At 47.1% G+C, this 20,801-nt stretch overlaps 1 protein-coding gene across 4 annotated transcripts in view; it reads left to right on the top strand.

Annotated features, from left to right (window-relative positions):
• Positions 1 to 20,801, top strand: part of RYR3 (ryanodine receptor 3) — a 2,047,168-nt gene that overhangs the window by 951,606 nt on the left and 1,074,761 nt on the right. For all 4 annotated transcript variants that reach the window (XM_085627314.1, XM_085627313.1, XM_085627312.1 and 1 more), the window contains 3 exons: positions 11,839 to 12,640; positions 14,057 to 14,257; positions 15,361 to 15,463. In XM_085627314.1, the coding sequence (XP_085483440.1) occupies positions 11,839 to 12,640; positions 14,057 to 14,257; positions 15,361 to 15,463 (1,106 nt within the window). The remainder of the gene's footprint in view (positions 1 to 11,838; positions 12,641 to 14,056; positions 14,258 to 15,360; positions 15,464 to 20,801) is intronic.

The raw sequence follows: 20,801 nt of genomic DNA, 5'->3' as shown, positions 1-20,801 counted from the left end.
TCCGGTGCCGATTGGAAATCCTTCACCCCTGATACCGTCAGCACCACCAAGACAACCTTCAACGAGGTTTTTACCTCACCATGAGTTTGTGGATGAGGTCCCTCAAGAAAGAGAAGAGGGTGAAATCCCAGATGATGATGGTGATGTTGATAACGATGATGATGATATGGCGGAGTGGGACGATTACCAGGCACAAACACCATCCCCCTCTCCGGTAGTATCTGGTGACTCACCTCCAGTGGACATAGCAACTTTTCACCAACTAATGGAAAGGGCGGCACAACGTTTTAAACTGACAACGGAGCGCAGAGAGGAAGATTGTTTCCTTTATGATTTCAAGAGTCAACCTTTTAAACAGATGCATACTATTCCCATTGTGGATTTCATTTGGGAAGAAGGCAAGAAGTTGATGAAAACACCGAATACCTTGCCAGCACAGGTGCCTCGATTAGAAAAGAAGTATAAGGCACCACTAGGAACCCCAGCATGCCTCACGGGTCAGTCAAGACCTGAGTCCGTCATTACGCAGGCAGCGCAACGTAGGGCGAAAAATCCTGCGTCTACTGTCACCGCACCACCGGATCGTGACGGACGTCGAATGGATGCCATAGGGCGTACGTTTTCTTCAATGGCCTCTACTGTGGTTAGAGCGGCTAATGCCTTGGCCATCTTGGGTCGTTATGACCGACAAGTGTGGGCTGATTTTCAACTTTGGTTCAAGAACTGCCGGAGCCATCTAAAGGCGAAGCAATGAAGTTGCTCCAAGAGGGAGAAGCTACGTCGGCGGAAATGATTGATTGTGCAGTGGACATCGCATGCACGGGTTTCCGTCAGCTTGCTGGAGCGGCTGTTCTGCGCAGGCAGGGGTGGTTACGATCGACATCCTTTTGCCAGGAGGTGCAGTCCATGATTCTAAACATGGCTTATGACGGAGAGTCGTTATTTGGAAATCACGTCGATGAAGCGCTCCAGTCCATAAAGAAAGATACTGAGACTGCTAAATCTCTCGGAAATTTACATTTTCAAAGACAAAATTTTCGTGGTGCACGCGGACGCGGCACCTCCTCAAATTTTCGAAGGGGGAATAATCAATACAGACCCAATAATCAAGGATCCAACCGCTATTCATATAGCCAGCACCAACAATCATCACAACAGCAGGCCTCCAAGTCGTATAGAGGGAAATCCTCATACAGAGGAAACGCGTCAAAAAGACAATGACTCTTACCAGACATACAAAGTTGGAGGTCGAATCTCTCTGTTCTTTTCTCAATGGTCCTCCATTACAAGGGACCGTTGGGTTTTGGACATTGTGAAAAAGGGGCACGCTTTAGAGTTCACCAAATTCCCCCCATCCACACCACCCACCGGACCACCACCAGCTCACATCAAAGAACTTTTACATCAAGTTCGACTTCTAAGGCAAAAAGGAGCTATAGAGTTGGTACCAGTATCTCAAAGGGGAAAAGGATTTTATTCCCGGTTCTTTCTAATCACAAAGAAGAACGGAGAATGGAGGCCCATCCTTGATCTGAGGGCACTCAACAAATATCTAAAGAACCAATCCTTTCGTATGATGACGCTAGTAGAGATCTTGCGTTTACTCTCGCAGGAAGATTTCATGGCAACGATAGATCTCCAGGATGCCTATTTTCATATCCCTATATTACAACGTCATCGGAAGTTCCTGCGTTTTCGAGTGGGTCAACACGATTTCCAATTCAAAGTGTTACCGTTTGGTCTGCGCTCGGCCCCTCGAGTGTTTACAAAGGTACTAGCTCCAGTGATAGCGTTTCTGCGACTCCAGGGAGTGCAAATATTTCCATACCTAGACGATTGTCTACTAAAATCACAGTCAAGCACTCACCTGCGACAACACACGCTTCTATGCCAGGAGGTGTTTCGCTCATTAGGTCTCTCCATAAATGCAGCAAAATCCCAACTTCATCCTTCGCAACAAAGGGACTTTCTGGGAGCCACTCTGGAAACGGTATCAGCAAAAGCATTTCTCTCCCAGGAGCGTCTACAAAAGATACTACGGCTGGTGACTTTGATCAGGTCAAAAAAGTCAGTTTCTGTAAGACTGTTAAAATCATTTCTGGGGATGGCATCATCGTCCATTGCCTTGATTCCTCATTGCAGGCTAAGGACACGTCCTATCCAGGAAGCACTGGATGTTCAATGGCGTCAAGTTTCGGGATCTTTCAACGACAGGGTATGTGTCACAGATCAAATGAGGTCGGCACTCGAATGGTGGACAATACCAGCCAACTTAGCAGAAGGCACTTCATTTCTGTCGGTGACGCCGGACAGGACAATCACGACAGACGCCTCATTAGAGGGATGGGGCGCGCATTTGGAAGAACTTGGCACATCAACAGGTTGGAGCTTATGGCGATTTTTCTGGCTCTAAAATCATTTCTACCCTTAATCCAAGAAGAATCAGTGCTAATACAGACAGACAACACAACCTGTATGCACTATGTAAACAAACAGGGCGGAACGAAATCCCCGAGTCTGTCCAGGTTAGCTCAATCAATTTGGGACTGGTCTCTCAGTCATCGCATCATGATTACAGCAGTTCATCTACCAGGAATATCCAATGTCCTAGCGGATTCCCTGAGCAGGTCCTCCTCATCGACCCACGAATGGGAATTACACCAACCAACTCTAGAGAGGATATTCCGACAATGGGGTCGTCCACGGCTGGATCTCTTTGCTACGCCGGAGAACCGAAAATGCCGAGATTATGCAAGCTGGCATCCCCACAAAGGGTCACAGGGAAATGCCCTTTTGATGAACTGTTGCAATCTATTTGTGTATGCTTTTCCTCCAATTCCCCTCATACCTCGGGTCCTTTGGAAGATAAAGAGACAACCTTGCCACCTGATTCTAATAGCCCCACGCTGGCCCCGACAGGCATGGTTCTCAGAATTGCTCCTGCTGTCCCAATGCCAACCAATCCTCCTGCAGCCTCGGACAGATCTGCTCACGATGAGCGAAGGGAGAATTTGTCATCCGAATCCCTCCTCACTGAGCTTATCGGCCTGGAACCTGAACACCATGAGTTCGCCCATCTAGACATCCCGCAGGATTGTAGGGACATTTTGGCCCAAGCAAGAGCACCCTCTACAGTCAGGACGTACAAGTTGAAATGGAAGAGATTCTGCCACTGGTGTGCTTCTAACGGAATCCACCCAATACATTCCACGGCACACCAATTACTACCTTTCTTCTTGCACTTAGCTAGTTCCGGACTGTCCCATGCAACCTTACGGGTTTTCCTAGCAGCGATTTCCCGTTTCTGACAGGATGGATCAAATTCCCTTTGTTCCTCAAGAATAATCCGCCAATTTTTTAAAGGCTTATTTCGAAAATTTCCGCCAATTCGGCGCCCTCCTCCGTTGTGGCATCTTAACATTGTATCTGAAAGAAACACGTTAGTTAGATTCCTCACCTTAGAATATCCCCAGGCGTCAGACTGGATCCGGAAGATTTTTCGTCAGCAATACCCCTTGCGCGTCGCTAGGCGTCATCTGCGGCTCCGCGTCCGTCGTCGGCGTCGTGCGCCGGGATGACGTCGTCGGAGTACTTAGACGCCGCCCTCGCGCGCTGACGTCAGTTCTTCTTTTTTCCGCGCCAGTAAGCGCAGATCCGGGAGAGCTACCCCTTTTAGTCTTTTTTGACTAAATCTTTTTTGATCATTTTTGATCCTTGTCTGTCGACATCTGGTGCCGGTAGGATGCCTGGGTTCAAGGCTTGCGAGGATTGCCATCGACTGATGTCGGTGACCGATCACCACCGCCGGTGCCTCTACTGCTTAGGCCCCGACCACGACGCGGAGTCGTGCAACGACTGCCAGGCCCTGACTTCGAAGGCTAGGCGGGAGCGGTCCCGCAAGCTTCTCGAGCTTCGCCACTCGGCTCCGCGTCGTGCGCGATCCCGGTCCAGGAGGAGGTCCAAGGATCGCTCGCGGAGCCCTAGCCGACGCCATCGATCGTCCGGCTCCAAGTCATCGGGTAAGTCCAAACGCTCAAAGAAGTCCAAGAGGCGACACCGCTCTTCGGACTCCCCTCGCCGGTCGCGCGACTCGGCCGAGGGTCAGGGTGGTTCCACCCCCGCGGCTCCGGCGGAGCCGCAGGTGCCGCGTCTGCCCCCATACCTTCCGGTCCCTGGGACTGACGCGGCGCCGGCGGAGATCAGTGCCTTCCTCTCGGCCATGAGGAGCCTGGCCCCGCCGTCGACGCCCGCTGGCGCGCCTTCGGGCCCTGCGGACTCGACTGGGCGATCTTGCCTGCCGGCGGCTCCGGCCCCGTCGCCGTCGACGACTCCGGTCTCGACGCCGCAGGTCCCCGCGGGGCCCATGCCTGGGCCCCAGTCGACGCCGGTTGACCTAGTCACTCCTCCACCGGCGCCGATGCCTGAACCACCGACGCCGTCACCGGCGCCGCCGACGCCTTTGGCGCCGACACCGCCCCAGTTTAGCCCTCATCCGGACCCGGCGCCGCAGCGGCGTCGACCGACGCCGCATCCGACGCCGCTTGAGTCCTACCATCTCTACAGTCCGGTTCCGATCATTCCTCCTGTTTATCAGGAATCCGAAGAAGGGGGCGACTGGGAGGGGTTCGAGGACCCTCTGGCTGTTCAGTCACAGCTTTCTCAGGACTGGGCAGATGAACTGGGGGAGGCCAGTGGGCTGGACACCTCGCCAGACACTGGATTCACTTCTCCTCCGACCGTGGCTTCGGAGGAGGGTGCAGCATTTTCTGTGGTGCTGCGCAAGGCGGCAGAGGCCCTTGGGCTCGGGTTGCCTGCCGTGGCTGTGAGGACTAACATCCTCACCGAGGTGCTTCAAACCTCAGCAAGCTCCACTGAGCCTCTGCTGCCGTTCAACGAGGCCCTCACTGACGTTCTGCAGGGCACCTGGTCCAAGCCCTCCACAGTTCCTCCTGTGGATAGGAACGTTGCCAGGCGCCACCGCCCTGCTCCGGGCGACCCCAGCTTCCTGTCCCAACACCCCACCCCCGAGAGTCTGGTTATCCAGGCCTCTACCTCCCAATCCTCCTTCCCGACCGCTCCGCCGGACCGGGATTCCAAGAGACTCGAGCAGTTTGGCAAGAAACTGTTCTCGTCCCTTAGTTTGGGCCGGCGGTCCTTAAATACCGCCTGTCTCTTGGACCGTTATTCCCATTCCCTGTGGGGTACGGTGGAGGACGTGCTGCCCCTGTGTCCGGAGGAGGTCCGGACGCGTCTTAACCAGGCTTTGGCCGATGGGAGGGATGCAGCACGGCACGCCATACGATGTGGGCTTGACACCACGGACTCGCTGGGTCGGGCGATTTCAACCACGGTGGCGCTCCGCCGCCACGCCTGGATGCGGTCCACGTCATTTTCCGGGGATGTCCAGACCACCCTCATGGACATGCCCTTTGATGGCACTCGCTGCACGCTGAACCGCTTCAAGGACTCCCGGGCTACGGCCAAGTCCTTGGGCCTCTCGGCTCCGCGGGCGCACACCTCCGCTTTTCGCCCCTTTCGTGGCCAAGGAAGGGGCGCCTCCTCACGTCCGCAAAGCCACCAGCCGCAGAACCAACCTGCGCGCGGTCGCGGACGTGGCTTCCGCCGTGGCGGAAATGGAGGCCGACGTGGTCAGCCCACTTCCACCCCGGCAGCATCCGCCTCAAAGCCCTCCTAGTCCGAGCTTTCAGGCCCATACCACGCCAGTGGGCGGCAGAGTTCGCCATCACCTGCTCCACTGGCGGTCCATAACATCGGACAGGTGGGTGCTGCAAATCGTCCGAAGGGGCTACTCCCTCCCCTTCGAGACGACCCCTCCAGCCATGCCACCGCAGCACCACCGTATCTCGGGGGATCATTTGAATCTTCTCCGCGAGGAAGTTTCGGCTCTCTTGGCCAAGGGGGCCGTCGAGCGCGTTCTGAGTCCAGAAGTAGGTCGTGGTTGTTATTCCCACTACTTTCTGGTTCCCAAGAAGGGCAAGGGGGGCCTACGCCCTATCTTGGACCTCAGGAACGTCAATGCCTTCCTCCGAAAGGAAAGGTTCAAGATGCTAACGTTGGCTCAGGTTTTAGCTGCCCTAGACCCTGGAGACTGGATGGTAGCGTTGGACTTGCAGGACGCATATTTTCATATCCCCGTCCTGCCGGCCCACCGGCGTTACCTGCGGTTCACGGTGGGCCAAGAGCACTTTCAGTTTACCGTGCTCCCCTTCGGCCTCACCAGTGCCCCTCGGGTGTTCACGAAAGTGTTGGCGGTGGTCGCAGCTCATCTGCGCAGATCAGGGGTTTCAGTCTTCCCCTATCTCGACGACTGGTTGTTGAAGGCGGGCTCGCCCCAGGCAGTCGTCTCCCACCTCCAGACTACGGCGGATCTCCTGCATTTGCTGGGGTTTTCCATCAACGTGCCGAAGTCACACCTGAGTCCCTCTCAGAAGCTCCTCTTCATCGGAGCGGTTCTCGATTCGGCGCGGTTCCGGGTCCATCCACCGGAACAGCGGGTCCGGGATATACAGGCCCTGATTCCCATCTTTCGGCCTCTATCCCGGGTTTCGGTCAGGCTAGTGTTGCGGCTTCTGGGGCTGATGGCCTCCTGCATCCTACTAGTGCATCACGCCAGGCGGCGCATGCGGGCTCTGCAGTGGGACCTGAAGTTTCAGTGGGCCCAGCATCACGGCAACCTGTCCGACCATGTCTTGATCTCGGAGGGCACTGCACAGCAGTTGCAGTGGTGGCTCACGGACCGCGAGTGGGTCAAGGGCAAGAGCCTCTCCCTTCCCCAACCGGAGCATGTCGTAGTGACGGATGCGTCCCTCCTGGGTTGGGGTGGCCATATGGGAGAGGCGGAGATCAGAGGCCTCTGGTCTCCGGCGGAGTCTCGTCTCCACATCAACCTGTTGGAGTTGAGAGCGATCCGGCTTGCACTGAAAGCCTTCCTTCCCTCTGTCAGGGGAAGTGTCGTGCAGGTGTTCACGGACAACACCACCGCCATGTGGTATTGCAACAAACAGGGCGGGGTGGGGTCGTGGACCCTTTGTCAGGAGGCTCTGCGCCTCTGGACGTGACTGGAATACCAGGGCGTCACCCTAGTGGTTCAACATCTGGCGGGCTCTCTGAACGCCAGAGCAGACGAACTCAGCCGCAGGTGCATGATGGATCACGAATGGCGTCTGAACTCCGAAGTGGCGCAAGGTCTCTTTCAGCAGTGGGGAGAGCCTTGGTTAGATCTATTCGCCACCGAAGAGAACGCGCAATGTCAGCAGTTCTGCGCGTTGGAATTTCCAAGGCGGCACTCGCTCGGCGACGCTTTTCGTCACGAGTGGAGTTGCGGTCTGTTGTACGCCTTTCCGCCTATACCACTTCTGCCCAGAGTGCTGAAGAAGATCAGGCACGACCGGGCCCAAGTCATCTTGGTGGCTCCGGATTGGGCACGAAAATACTGGTATCCCGAGCTACTCAGTCTGTTGACCGATCCCCCGATACGTCTGCCCCTTCGGGAGGATCTTCTGTCGCAGCAGCAGGGGACGGTCCTCCACCCGAACCTGTCCAGCCTCCACCTCCATGCGTGGAGATTGAGCGGCGGCAGTTGATGCCATTTGACTTGCCTCCTGAAGTCTGTGATATCATTCTGGCAGCCAGGCGTCCCTCCACAAAGTCGGTATACGCCTGCCGGTGGAACAAATTTGTGGCATGGTGCACAGCAAAGGCTGTGGATCCCCTTTCCGCCCCTCTTTCTGAGGTTCTCCTCTTCCTTCTTTCTCTGGCCCGGCAGGGCTCTGCCCTGGGCACCCTGAAAGGTTATCTTGCTGCCATCTCCGCCTTCTTGCGGCTTCCTGATCAGCCTTCTCTTTTCAAGTCCCCTGTGGTTACACGCTTTCTCAAAGGCATTACACACACGTTCCCTCCTGTCCCTTTTGTAATGCCTCAGTGGGACTTGAATCTGGTATTGACATTCCTGATGTGCGCTCCCTTCGAGCCTCTTCACAATTGTCCTCTTCGTCTTCTGACTCTTAAGACTGCTTTTCTGGTAGCCATCACCTCGGCTAGACGGGTGAGTGAGCTCCCGGCTTTATCTTCAAAGCCTCCTTTTCTCTCTGTTCATCCGGACAAGGTTGTCCTTCGGCCTCGTCCCTCCTTTCTTCCTAAAGTGGTGACTCCATTTCACCTTGGGCAGTCTGTCACCTTGCCCACCTTCTTTCCGCCTCCGCATCCTTCCAAAGAGGAAGAGAGGCTCCACCGTCTGGACCCAAAACGTGCGCTCTCCTTTTATCTGGACCGCACAAAACAGTTCCGGGTGGACGACCAGCTTTTTGTTGGGTACGTGGGCGCTAAGAAGGGGAAAGCTGTGCACAAACGGACCATCTCTCGGTGGGTCGTTTTGTGTATAAAAATTTGCTATTCCTTGGCTAAAAAGGACCCTCCTGTTGGGCTGCGCGCCCATTCTACTCGGGCCACGGCGGCTACTACTGCCTTGGGACGGGGAGTCCCTTTGCAGGACATCTGTCAGGCGGCAACGTGGGCTTCGCTACACACGTTTGCCAGGCATTATTGCCTTGACAGCCAAGTCCGGAGGGATGGCTTCTTTGGCCGTTCTGTCCTCCAGGACTTTCTGGTGTGATCTTGGTTCGCAGACCCACCACCGGGGATGGTATTGCTTGGGTATCTATTCTAAGGTGAGGAATCTAACTAACGTGTTTCTTTCAGATGAACAAGTTACTTACCTTCGGTAACGATGTATCTGTAAGAAACATTAGTTAGTTAGATTCCTCACCGACCCTCCCATCCTCCCCGTTCTGCGAACTGACATCTAGGGTTACGGTTGTCCTTTCAGGCCCCTAGATTTTATTTTTGGCACCAGTGTCGATCTTTGCATGGCTCTGCGTTCCTGGCGCGGAAGGCTATGTACAAGAACTGACGTCAGCGCGCGAGGGCGGCGTCTAAGTACTCCGACGACGTCATCCCGGCGCACGACGCCGACGACGGACGCGGAGCCGCAGACGACGCCTAGCGACGCGCAAGGGGTATTGCTGACGAAAAATCTTCCGGATCCAGTCTGACGCCTGGGGATATTCTAAGGTGAGGAATCTAACTAACTAATGTTTCTTACAGATACATCGTTACCGAAGGTAAGTAACTTGTTCGTTAGCGCAATTGATGAGACCACCGTTCGAGCCCATTCACAAGGCCGACTTAAAATATCTAACTTGGAAAGTGGCCCTACTTCTGGCACTAACGTCTTCACGTCGTCTCAGTGACATCCATGCTTTTACCATCAAACCTCCTTTCCTGCAGTTCAAACCGGATGCTGTAGTGTTGCGTACCAATCCATCATTCCTACCCAAGGTGCCTTCTGAGTTTCATATTAACGAGCCAGTGATATTAAAGACTTTCTTTGCTAATCCTCAGACACCTGCGGAGCAAAGGTTGCATTCTTTGGATGTGAAACGATGTTTAAAGTTCTACATCAGCAGGACAGCTTTGTTTCGAAAATCCGATCAGCTTTTTATAGCGTATGGACGCTGTCATAAAGGACGTCAGGTTACTAAACCGACGATTGCACGCTGGATTTCGACGGCTATTGTCTTCTGCCATCAAAAGGCAAACAAACCACTGCAGTCTTCAGTGAGAGCACACTCCACTAGGGCAGTATCATCATCTACCGCCTTATTTGCTGGAGTAGCTTTGCAACACATCTGCAGAGCAGCTACGTGGTCGACCAGACACACGTTTACTAAGCACTACTGCTTGGCGGCTTTAAGCGAGGAGGATGCTGCAGTGGGACAGGCAGTGCTGCGCAATCTTTTTAAATAAGGTGAGCCTCTTCCTCCCGCCTCCATATTGTTTCCATTTACTGTTCAATACTATTCATTGCATTTATATACATGCTGTATGTCAACAGATATATGTATCTATATATATATATGTGATGTTTTTATAAGAAGGTTATGATCATTGCGATCTCAAGTTGATGTCATTATGGAAACAATAATATGGTTACTGCTTTCTATTCATATTCAAGCATGTGAATCTATGAAAGACACCCCAATACTGGAGAAGAACAATTGTTACTTACCTGTAAACAGGTGGTTCTCCAATATTGGTGTCTTTCATAGATTCACATGCGACCCTCCCTCCTCCCTTCAGAGGCTTTTTCCTCCTCATAAACTATGCATACACTTTGGTGCTACGAAAATCTGAGGTCAGGAACTCTGAGGAGAAGGTTCTGGAGAGGTGCTGACACCTGATTGGCTGTAGTTTGGACCAAGATAATGACAGAGATAGACTACAAATGTCTTTTTTCTCTCTCCATGTATCCCTATGGAGATTTCATATAGATACATTCTTGGTGTTTTTACACCTGCATAGCTCTATTTACGGGATTATTTATGTATATTATGACTATATATATTGCTATTTTTATTTACCGTGGGACTCCCACTCCGACGACGGGGAATATTCAAGCATGTGAATCTATGAAAGACACCAATACTGGAGAACCACCTGTTTACAGGTAAGTAACAATTGTTCTTTTCTATCCTTAACTCCACATCTTTGTACGTCGCCAATAGATATCTCATCAAGATACACAAATGTGGACTTAAGTAAAGTAAATCTATTCTTCACTATATGCACTTACCTTTCAATATTTTGTCATTTGATATTTTGGCGAAGATTTAGCGTGACACAATATTCTTGCACTCCATATTCCAGAGTGCAGTCTGCAGGTCAGCAGCCTGGCAGAATCAGAACACCTTTACCCGGCAAAAGCACCTGTGTGTGTTGTCAAGTGGTAACACAGAAGTAAATGCAGCACTAGGACAGCTTTGGCATCTTTCATAGATTCACGTGCGCCATCCCTTCTCCCTGCAAGAGGGTCACCTACCATTGACAATCTTCCATGCTAACTCTATGAAATCTGAGTGATGGAGGTCTTGGGCGTGGGGGGTGGGGTTAAGGTTTACTGTGCTCTCACCTTCCTGGTTGAAGTTTGGTATTTTTTCAAAGAGATGAGTGGGCTAATTTAGTCACAACATTTACCGCCTTTTAGGCTATGTTTAGCATTATACTGCTATTTTAATGTTAATGTGGCACTCTCAGACAGGATGAATCAAGCATGTGAACCTATGAAAGATACCAAAGCTGGAAAACCAGTGTTACAATAAAGCAACTGTTTTCTTACCAACCTAAAGTCACGCTGATGCTTGTGAATACACCCAGAGGCTACATAGCATCTAATGCTGATGTTAGTCTGTTCCTAACAAAAAAAATGTTTGGCAGATTACATGATTGAGAGGCACTAGTCGATAAAGTGAAGTGTCCAGGTTCACATAATTTTGTCTAGGGAGGCGGTAGGGTTCAGAGTTCACGTCTCCAACTTCTGTAGCTGGCAATTTATCAACTAAACTACATTACATCTAGACCTGAGTCCTGATTTACAGTTAGGTGATATGGAAAATCATATGATTTGTGGAAGTAATGCTAAATCCTTTGTTGGAAGATTCTGATTCTGATGGAGAACCATCCAATGGCATCACGTTGGCCATGTAGATAGTTCTACCCAGGTATTTCACCAGTGTATTCTCAATCAGAGAAGAATCCTTCAGTGGAAAGTCTAGCACTTCCGTAAGTCAGAGGATTTTCCATCACTATCCAATTCTGCGCAAGTCTTGTATTCTGATCAGCTTTTTCGTTAATTACTGATGATAACACAATGTTCATGCTGTCACCATCCCTGGCTTACTCAAAATTATCCACAGTAGAGAATAGGGAATGTTGATCATTCATTGAATTGAGCATAATCTCTTCTTTTGCCTCATGCCACAGGTGTGTCGACATCTTGGAGCTGTCGGAACAGGAAGACCTCATGAAGTTCCACCATCACACCTTGAAGCTGTATGGCGCCCTCTGTGCATTAGGCAACAACCGTGTTGCTCACGCACTATGCAGCCACGTCGACCAATCACAGCTTCTATACACAATAGATAATCAATACCTCCCAGGCCTCTTGCGCTCAGGCTTCTACAACCTGCTGATTCGAATGCACTTGGAATCAGCAAAAGAAGCCAAACTGATGATGAACAATGAATATATCATTCCAGTCACTGACGCCACCCGGCAGATCAGGCTGTTCCCAGATGAGTTGAAGAAACACGGGCTTCCAGGCGTGGGACTCAGCACCTGCCTAAAGTCGACCCTAACTTTCTCCACCCCTTGCTTCCTCCTGACAAATGAGGAGCGCCAGCAACACAGCCCCGAGCTACCACTGGATATCCTCAAGTCCCGAGCCCTGGGAATGCTGACAGAGGCCGTGCAGGGCAGTGGGGACCACATTCGAGACCCAGTGGGCGGCAATGTTGAGTTCCAATTTGTACCAATCCTGAAGCTGATTGGCACCCTACTCATCATGGGTGTCTTAGACGATGACGATGTCAAGCAGATCCTGTTGCTCATCGACCCCAACGTCTTCGGGGAGCAGCGGGAGGATGCGGAGGAGGGAAGCGAAAAGGAAGAAGTGACACAGGAGGAGGAGAAAGCTGTGGAAGCTGGCGAGAAGGCTTTGAAGGAGACTAGGGCTCCCGCCAAAGGGCTCCTTCAGACCCGGCTGCCAGAGTCGGTTAAGGGACAGGTAACTCTGAGTGACTTGCTGGTGGTTCATATGTCTATTTAAAATCCATCCCACTTTGGTATAGGATCAGGTTTTGGAAGTAACGGATGTTTGTAGCACTGCCTCTTAATATGGGTGCCTCCGTACACTTACAAGCATCCTGGGGGACTATTTTACTGTAGCCTGTTAATCATTTCGTAACCAGCAACGCTAGGAGCAAAAAGAAATCGTGTCATAGTTTCTGTCCAGCGTAAAAGTTTGAAGTGCTAGACCAAATTTTTGTTTCTTTCCAGTACCCTTTCTTCGTTTTTAAACATTTCCTTTCAAAGAACTGTGCGCAGGAAGAACACAAGTAAAAAAGCATTTTTATTATTATTTTATATGGTTCAAATTGTGCGAAGAATGACTAAACCATTGTTAGTTGTCTTTCAAGAGTGTAGGCTATAATTGCATTTCCAGGTTTATTAAAGAACACGCATTTTGCCCATCAGGCCTGTAGTGCATCCGTTGAACGAAGTACATAAGAGCAAAAATGCAACCGATAAATATGAAAAGTCAAAAATAGAAATAAGAATAAATGTTTTATGTTGATTTCTAGCCTTATTTGTTTTTGAGCACTTGATATATTGAAATATAAGTAGCTCACATGGGCTTGCCTTTCTTACCTTATCCATCTCTGATCAATAACGTGCGGTTCCCAAAGTGACATCACTGCAGCAGTATAACAGAGGGTGATGTGATGTCATTACGGGAAACACAGGATTTTCATTGGTTGCTGATGGTGCAAATAGAATATTTTTTAAACAAGCTGTCAAAAATGACATGTTTTGGAAATCAACAGAACCCAAAGTACAGTCCCTCCATATTAATCATTTTTTACATATAATGTTTAATGGAGAAATGTTATATATATTTTTATATATATATATATATATATATATTTTCCCACAATCTGAACTGAACTGCAAAATTCAGGATATTGTGTTTTTTTCCAGCAGCAATTTAGTCTTATTTTGCCTGGTTAAATCTGTATGTGAAAAAAGGCTGGGTCTGTGCTGTAATTTTGCACAGGTTGAAAGTATTCCTCCTTACTCAACTCTCTTGGACAATAAAGAGAGTTGCAGTTGATGAGCTATGGTTAAGATTTCCCTCTGCCCAGTGAAGCTGTGGAGATATTATTCCAAGTATTTAAACCCCCTGCAGATGTAGAATGTGCAGAGTTGGTCTTGAGAGCAACAATATCTGTGTCAGATTTTTAAGATTGCCCCCATTTACATACAGTGAATCTAAAGAACAGTCATTTACAGCACTGGCTATCCTGACACCCAGGCATGGATCTGGCCACATAGACCCTTGGTTACTCAGAAGTGGGCAGTCTGGATGTTGAAGCTATGTTTTTTTAAGGTGACTGCCTGGTCTATTACTCCCCTTTTCTAGATGTGCGAGCTGCTCAACTACTTCTGCGACTGCGAACTGAAGCACCGAGTGGAAGCCATCGTATCCTTCTCAGATAGCTTTGTGTCAAAGCTACAGTATAACCAGAAGTTCCGCTACAACGAGCTGATGCTGGCGCTGAACATGTCTGCTGCCATGACGGCCAAGAAGACACGGGAATTCCGCTCTCCTCCCCAGGAACAGGTGAGGAATGCGCCGCAAGCCATGAGGAAACGAGGCGGATCAACTGGGACTAAATTCCTCATGTATTGAAATTTACTATATATGTTTTAATTGGTAAATTTCTTCAGGTTGGATCTGGTGAAATTCACCAGGGGATTGGTACGATAATCACTGCCGGTCTCTGAAGCCTGACTCCTGCACAAACAAGGGTTCGCAGGGATCAGAATTTAGTGGCCCATTTGTAAACAGGGCCAGTGAAGAAGACTGTGGCCTTGGGATAACAGTGTGATGATAGTGGCTGAAACCTGCTGGAAAATATCAGTACTTCACTCTTCTTTGTTGAACAGAAATAGAGTCTCGTGGTCAGTTCATCTCTTAAAAGAGGAGGTAGGCATGATCAGAAGGAGGGAAGAGCCTCTTCTTGGAAGATTCAGAACTGATTACGATTGCACGGAGAGAGGCTGGATCGTGAGAGGGAATGAGTCCCGGGCAGGCTTCATGCTTTGGTTTTCTGGTTAAAAACACCACCTGAAAATGTGTTGGGAATTAGAGTGTTCACAGTTATATTTTTAATGCAATTCTCTCGACTTTAACCTTTTATGAATGTTTCTACGCTTCTCGATTTCAGTTTGTCTTTGCCTGCTCATTGCAAGATACATTTATCAACATTGCAAAAATGATATTGACTTAGAAAATACCCAGCAAAGATGACACTTTTATGCAGAACTTACTCTGCAAATGCACCTCTTGCAGAGTTTCTCTGTGCGCAATAGCAAATGTATGCAGATTGTATGTATGTTTCATTTTTGTAAAATGAATTGTCACAGAAGTCACTATTTTCATGAATATTTGGTAAAGTTTAAAAAGGTTCTGAACTTTTCAATAGACGTTCACTGTGGTTGCGAAAAACTTCACAACTTTGTACACGTTTAGATATGTTTTTATAGGAAAGGCTCACGTTCCCATGACCAATAAATCTCAATTATTGTGCTGCTAAAAACAAACTGTGAGGCGGAAGTGTCCTTTTAAAGTATGTGACTTTCATGATGATAATGCACAACATGATTATCACTTGTGAATTATTGTGAATTGACAACAATCCCTGTCTTTAACCTCCTGCACAGATAAACATGTTGCTGAACTTTCAACTACAAGACGACTGCCCGTGCCCAGATGAGATTCGAGATGAGCTGTATGAGTTTCATGAAGACCTCCTTATGCACTGCGGTGAGTCCTTCATGGAACGGCGAGATGTGCTAGCAACCACGGCCCAGGAAGGCTGCTGTACAGACATTGTACAGATGCTGCCCTCGAGGGTGGGCAAAGAACCTCAGGGAATCCTGACTATTACAAGATTAGGGGGTCCCCGCATGTTTTTGTCATTTGGACTTCTAGCACAGGTGACCATGGAAAACTCTTACATACCTCCCAACTTCAGCAAGTTAGAAAAAATAGGGACTTTCTTTGATCCAGCAGAGTATTATTTTCCAATTTGCCATTGAAATTAATTCAGCATAATGGGTTGCTGAAAAAACCCAATTATGCCACTTTCGAATCCCTTAAAATTCGAAATGCCCTTGCTTAAAAGAGGAAGCTAGAAGGCGAGGTTGCATATCGGCCAAATAGTCTATTTATATATATGTGAGGCATAATGGACATTGTCAAAAACGTTATAGTTTGTGGTGCAGGCATGACTTAAAAAAACAAAAACAAAAAAAAAAATATATATATATATATATTCATATATATGTGTATATATATATATATATATATATATATATATATATATATATATATATATATATATATATATATATTACCTACTGGCGGTCGCCAGTAGGTAGTTATAGTTAGGACCCTGTTTCCATAGGAAATCCGCAACATTCTATTTGGAATAACTTTGGCGCCGGTCGACGAATCCTCGCGAATTTTTCATATATATATATATATATACACTCACACACACATATATATATACACGAACAATTTTCCACAAGTTGGGTAGAAAAACAAGCCACTCCAGTCCAAAGGTTTGCTCAATGCTGCGGGTTTATTCGACAGACAACAAGACGCGTTTCGATCTCAGCCGAGATCTTGGTCACATATATATATACATATATATAACAGCCCATGCACGCTCTGGTCCCGCCCACTCTTTAAGTGCAATTATTGCCCGCCCTGGATGGGCTGCTCGAATGAGTCTGTGCAAAGCATTATGGGCCGGGTAGTTCAGAGCGCATCTCTCATCGATGTCTGCACTAATTAACTGCTGCGGAATTAGGGACCTACATGCTGAGGCCCATCTGGGGGCCACTAATTCTAATTAAAGAGTGGGCGGGACCAGAGCGTGCACACCTTCATTGTGTCCGAGCCTCTGAAGAAGAAGTTTACCGACTTTGAAACGCGTCAGGCATCACGGACTTTTGAACTGCTCATTGCACCAACATGCAGAATCCTGTTTGCACCAATAAAGGCTTATAACCATCGATGGCATAGAGTGCTTCCTAAGATCGGGTAACCCTTGGAGCTGTTATATACATATATATATATATATATTTTTTTTTTAAGTATGATGTTGTGCCAATCTCATGGGCGTATGCCGAAGGCATGCTGGTACTTGATGTCCCTTCACTGTTAATCTCCGTGGATGCCGGTGTTCACCTCAATGATTAAAACCAAAGTGTTCCCACAGTGGGTCAGGTAAGTGCCGCAAATGCACGGACCGGGTGCTTTGAAGTTTTGAGCAACAAGGGACTGAGGGGCCGGTGCGAGGAGTATGATAACAGATGGTGAGAATCGCAGCACTTATCTGACCCACTGGGGGAACACTTTGGTTTTAATCATGGAGGTGAACACCGGCGTCCACGGGGATTAACAGTGAAGGGACATCAAGTACCAGCATGCCTTCGGCGAAGAGAAGTGCATGCATAGCCCCCCATTGATGAGCCACCAACTGAGAGCATCATCCAATGGGTGCTATCTCAGGCAGGTGTGGGAGGGCGACCACTACAGCAAATATGTCTCACTTTTTCAGAAGTGGCAAATGAGATGGGAAGATTTTAAGTAATAAGCATTGTCAAATTCTTGTGACTCACTACAAAGTCGAAATCAACAGCAATCATAATCCAGCTATCATGGAAAAACGGGAAGCTAAGAGAAATGAATTAATGGATACAATGTTCGAAGCGGACATTGACACATCGACTGAAACGCAACCTAAAACAACAAGTAAAACAGACAATAAAAGCAAGTTACGAGCATAGGAAAAACTTAGCAGGAAGGAAATAAATAAATCTTGGGAACTAATTTCATTAAAAAAATACATTGAGGTTCGAAGGGTGCCACGAGGCTTAAGGATCTTATTAATGCCTAGTAATCAAGATTCAACAAATGAATTATTAAATGAATGGGGTGAATTTATTTTGAACGCATCACTGGGTCTAATGAATATACTGATAAAACACTTGGAAATCAGTCTGATAAAAATCAAGGAACAACTATGCGAAATGGAAAAGGAATTACAAACTTTGAAGTTAACCCCGGAGTTGTTGCAGTTCAAAGTGGAATTGGAAAGTCAAATTGAAAGACACGAAGAAATGATTAGGAAACGAAAACAGACCAAATTCGTTCGTGACAAAAATGACTATTCAGATGGACACATATTTACTTTTGCTAGGAAATTTGATTTTTTCAAACAACTTAACAGATCTTCAGATGGAATGGGGGCCACAAGCAGTTTGTCTTCATTAACATCAACGAAGGCAAGCGATGTGGAAGTAGAAGGACCAGTGGATCCGGCAAAATTGTCTTTTTTAGGGGATATACGCCTCGTACTTCAACAGAGGCAATGGGAGCAAAATCGTACAACCCAGCAAAGTTACAGAGGCAGAGGACGAGGCCGAATTTGGAAACCCAGAAACCAAAGAGAAGAAACAAGAGAAGTAAGCGAAACAACAGAAAAGATAGGGGCCCAAACAAGGAGCATGAGACAGAGAAAGAATTACTAAACATCTCGATCCCTGCAGACGAATTACAAGTAGTGAACTTATCTCAAAGACAAATCACGGACGCAGAGATATCCCTTCTAAAACGTGGCATAAATTTTTGCCCTACACAATCAACTGATATTTCACAATTAAGGATCGACTTTTACAAATATATCAGAAAAATCAAATTGGCAAAAATCTTTCATGAAAATTTAAATACCTGGAATACACAAGAGCCAGAAATGGAAAGAACAGTGTCCACTCTAGCAGTAAAAGACTCTGAAAGCTACGTGACCTTATTAAACCTCAATGTGGAAAATGAGGATGAGACCATCTCACTACAGGAAGCATGCACCCAGTTAGGAGCAGGCTTGAGTAAGAAGAAGCCAAAATCTAAATATTACCCTCAATTGGCTCCGGGAAATAAAGTGGATCTATTTCAGGAAGCGGTCGTACAGGATTTTCATAAAATGAAGACATCAAGATATAGAGATAATTTATCCAAATCTGAAAGGGAAGCGCTTAAATGTTTAGCGAAAGACAACCAAATCGAAATAAAAATCGCTGACAAAGGCGGGAACATAGTGATCTGGGATCGCAATGCATATGCAATGGAAGCACATCGCCAATTAAAGGACATTGTATATTATGAGAAACTGAAACACAATCCTACAGTTGAAATCAAAAGAAATTTGGATCAAAAGATCTTGTCCTGGTCCCGGAAAAAACTACTGGATGAAGCCGAAGTGAAATACCTAACTGTTCAATTCCCCACAATAGCAACAATTTATTTCCTTCCAAAACTGCACAAGGACTCCAAAAAACCACCTGGGAGACCAATTTTATCAACAAAAGGAACCTTGCTGGAACCTTTAGCCAATTATATTGACTTTTTCTTGGCACCATTTGTCCGCAATCTAAATTCTTACATTAAGGACACAACAAATTTTTTAATCAACCTACAAAACACCCACTGGCAAGACAGTTATCATCTGATTACTATGGATGTCACAGCCCTTTACACGAACATTGAAAATGAAATGGGTTTAAAAGCATGTGAATACTTTTTGAAAGAGAGAAACATTCATTACAATGATCATAACATCATGTTATTGGAAATGATTTCAATATGCTTGACGCAAAATATCTTTGTTTTTGGGGAGGAGATCTATCGCCAGAACATGGGTACGGCGATGGGATTTTCCTTCAGCCCAAGCTATGCCTGCCTAGTAATGGGCTGGTGGGAGAAAGAAATAGCCTGGCACCCACAAAATGATAAACATGTCAACAAAATCGTCATGTGGAATCGTTTTATAGACGATTTACTAATCATTTGGGATGGGAGCAAAGCAGATTTTGCAGAATATTTTCAAATTCTAAATTCAAGTACGGCCAAACTGAAATTCACCTTTGAGATCAGCAAGGAGAAAATAACTTTTTTAGACACTGACATCTACATAAAAAATGGCCAAATTCAAACTACTGTACACCGAAAAATTACAGCAACAAATGCAACATTAGAAGCAACCAGCTTCCATCAACCTTCACTGATTGCAAGTATACCCTACGGGGAATTTTTGAGATTGCGCAGAATATGTACTGAGTATGATGAATGGATAAATCAGAGTCGCATGACAGCAAAACGATTCGAGTTGAGAAAATATGATAAAACATTGATAAAAAAATGTTGGAAACGAGCAGATGAAAAACCACGTGCAGACTGTTTGATACCTAAGCAAGAGCTGGCATTGGGCAAGGAACCAATCAGAATGATTTCAGACTTCACAAATGATGCCCAACAAATCAGCAGCATATTAAGGAAAAATTGGAAAATCTTGCAAATGGATGAAACAGTAAAAGAAATTGTGGGTACCCATCCAATGATCACATATCGTAGAGCTCGTAACCTCAAAGATCGACTGGTTAACAGTCATTATCATGTGAGAAAGGACACCCATTGGCTAAAAACAACAGGGTTCATAAAATGTCAAAAATGCAAAGTGTGTGAAATTGCCAAACCAACCAAAGAAGTATGCCTAGCGAATGGATTCAAATGGCAAATAAAGCAGCTCATATCGTGTAAAAGTGAATTCACCATTTACATCATTGAGTGCCCGTGTAAAATGAAATACATAGGCAGTACCACTTGTGAACTAAAAAAACGAATTTTGGAACACACACGAGCAGTAACAAACAAGGACGTATCTAATGCAGTGGCAAAACACATGAACCAATCACACACGAACAATTGGAAGCTCCTAAAATTTTATGGGATTGAAACCATACCATTGACAATCAGAGGTGGGAACAGAGAAAAAACATTACGGCAAAAGGAATCTCGTTTCATCATTAAATTCAGGACACTGACCCCACATGGACTGAACCAAAGTGAGGAATTATATAGCCACCTCTGAATTGTGTGATACGAACTTTTGAGCATAAGGAGAAATTTTGGAATACTTTGGAAACCTGTGTGGTGGGGGTTTTTTCGATAGCTTGGTACTTGGGGAATATAGAATGATTCATGTCGATTACTATTTGTTTTCACTCCCATTTTCTCTTAGCTTACCTATTTTTTA

Source organism: Triturus cristatus, chromosome 9, assembly GCF_964204655.1.
Source record: "Triturus cristatus chromosome 9, aTriCri1.1, whole genome shotgun sequence".
Taxonomy (NCBI): domain Eukaryota; kingdom Metazoa; phylum Chordata; class Amphibia; order Caudata; family Salamandridae; genus Triturus; species Triturus cristatus.
This window is presented reverse-complemented; position numbering and strand designations above follow the sequence as displayed.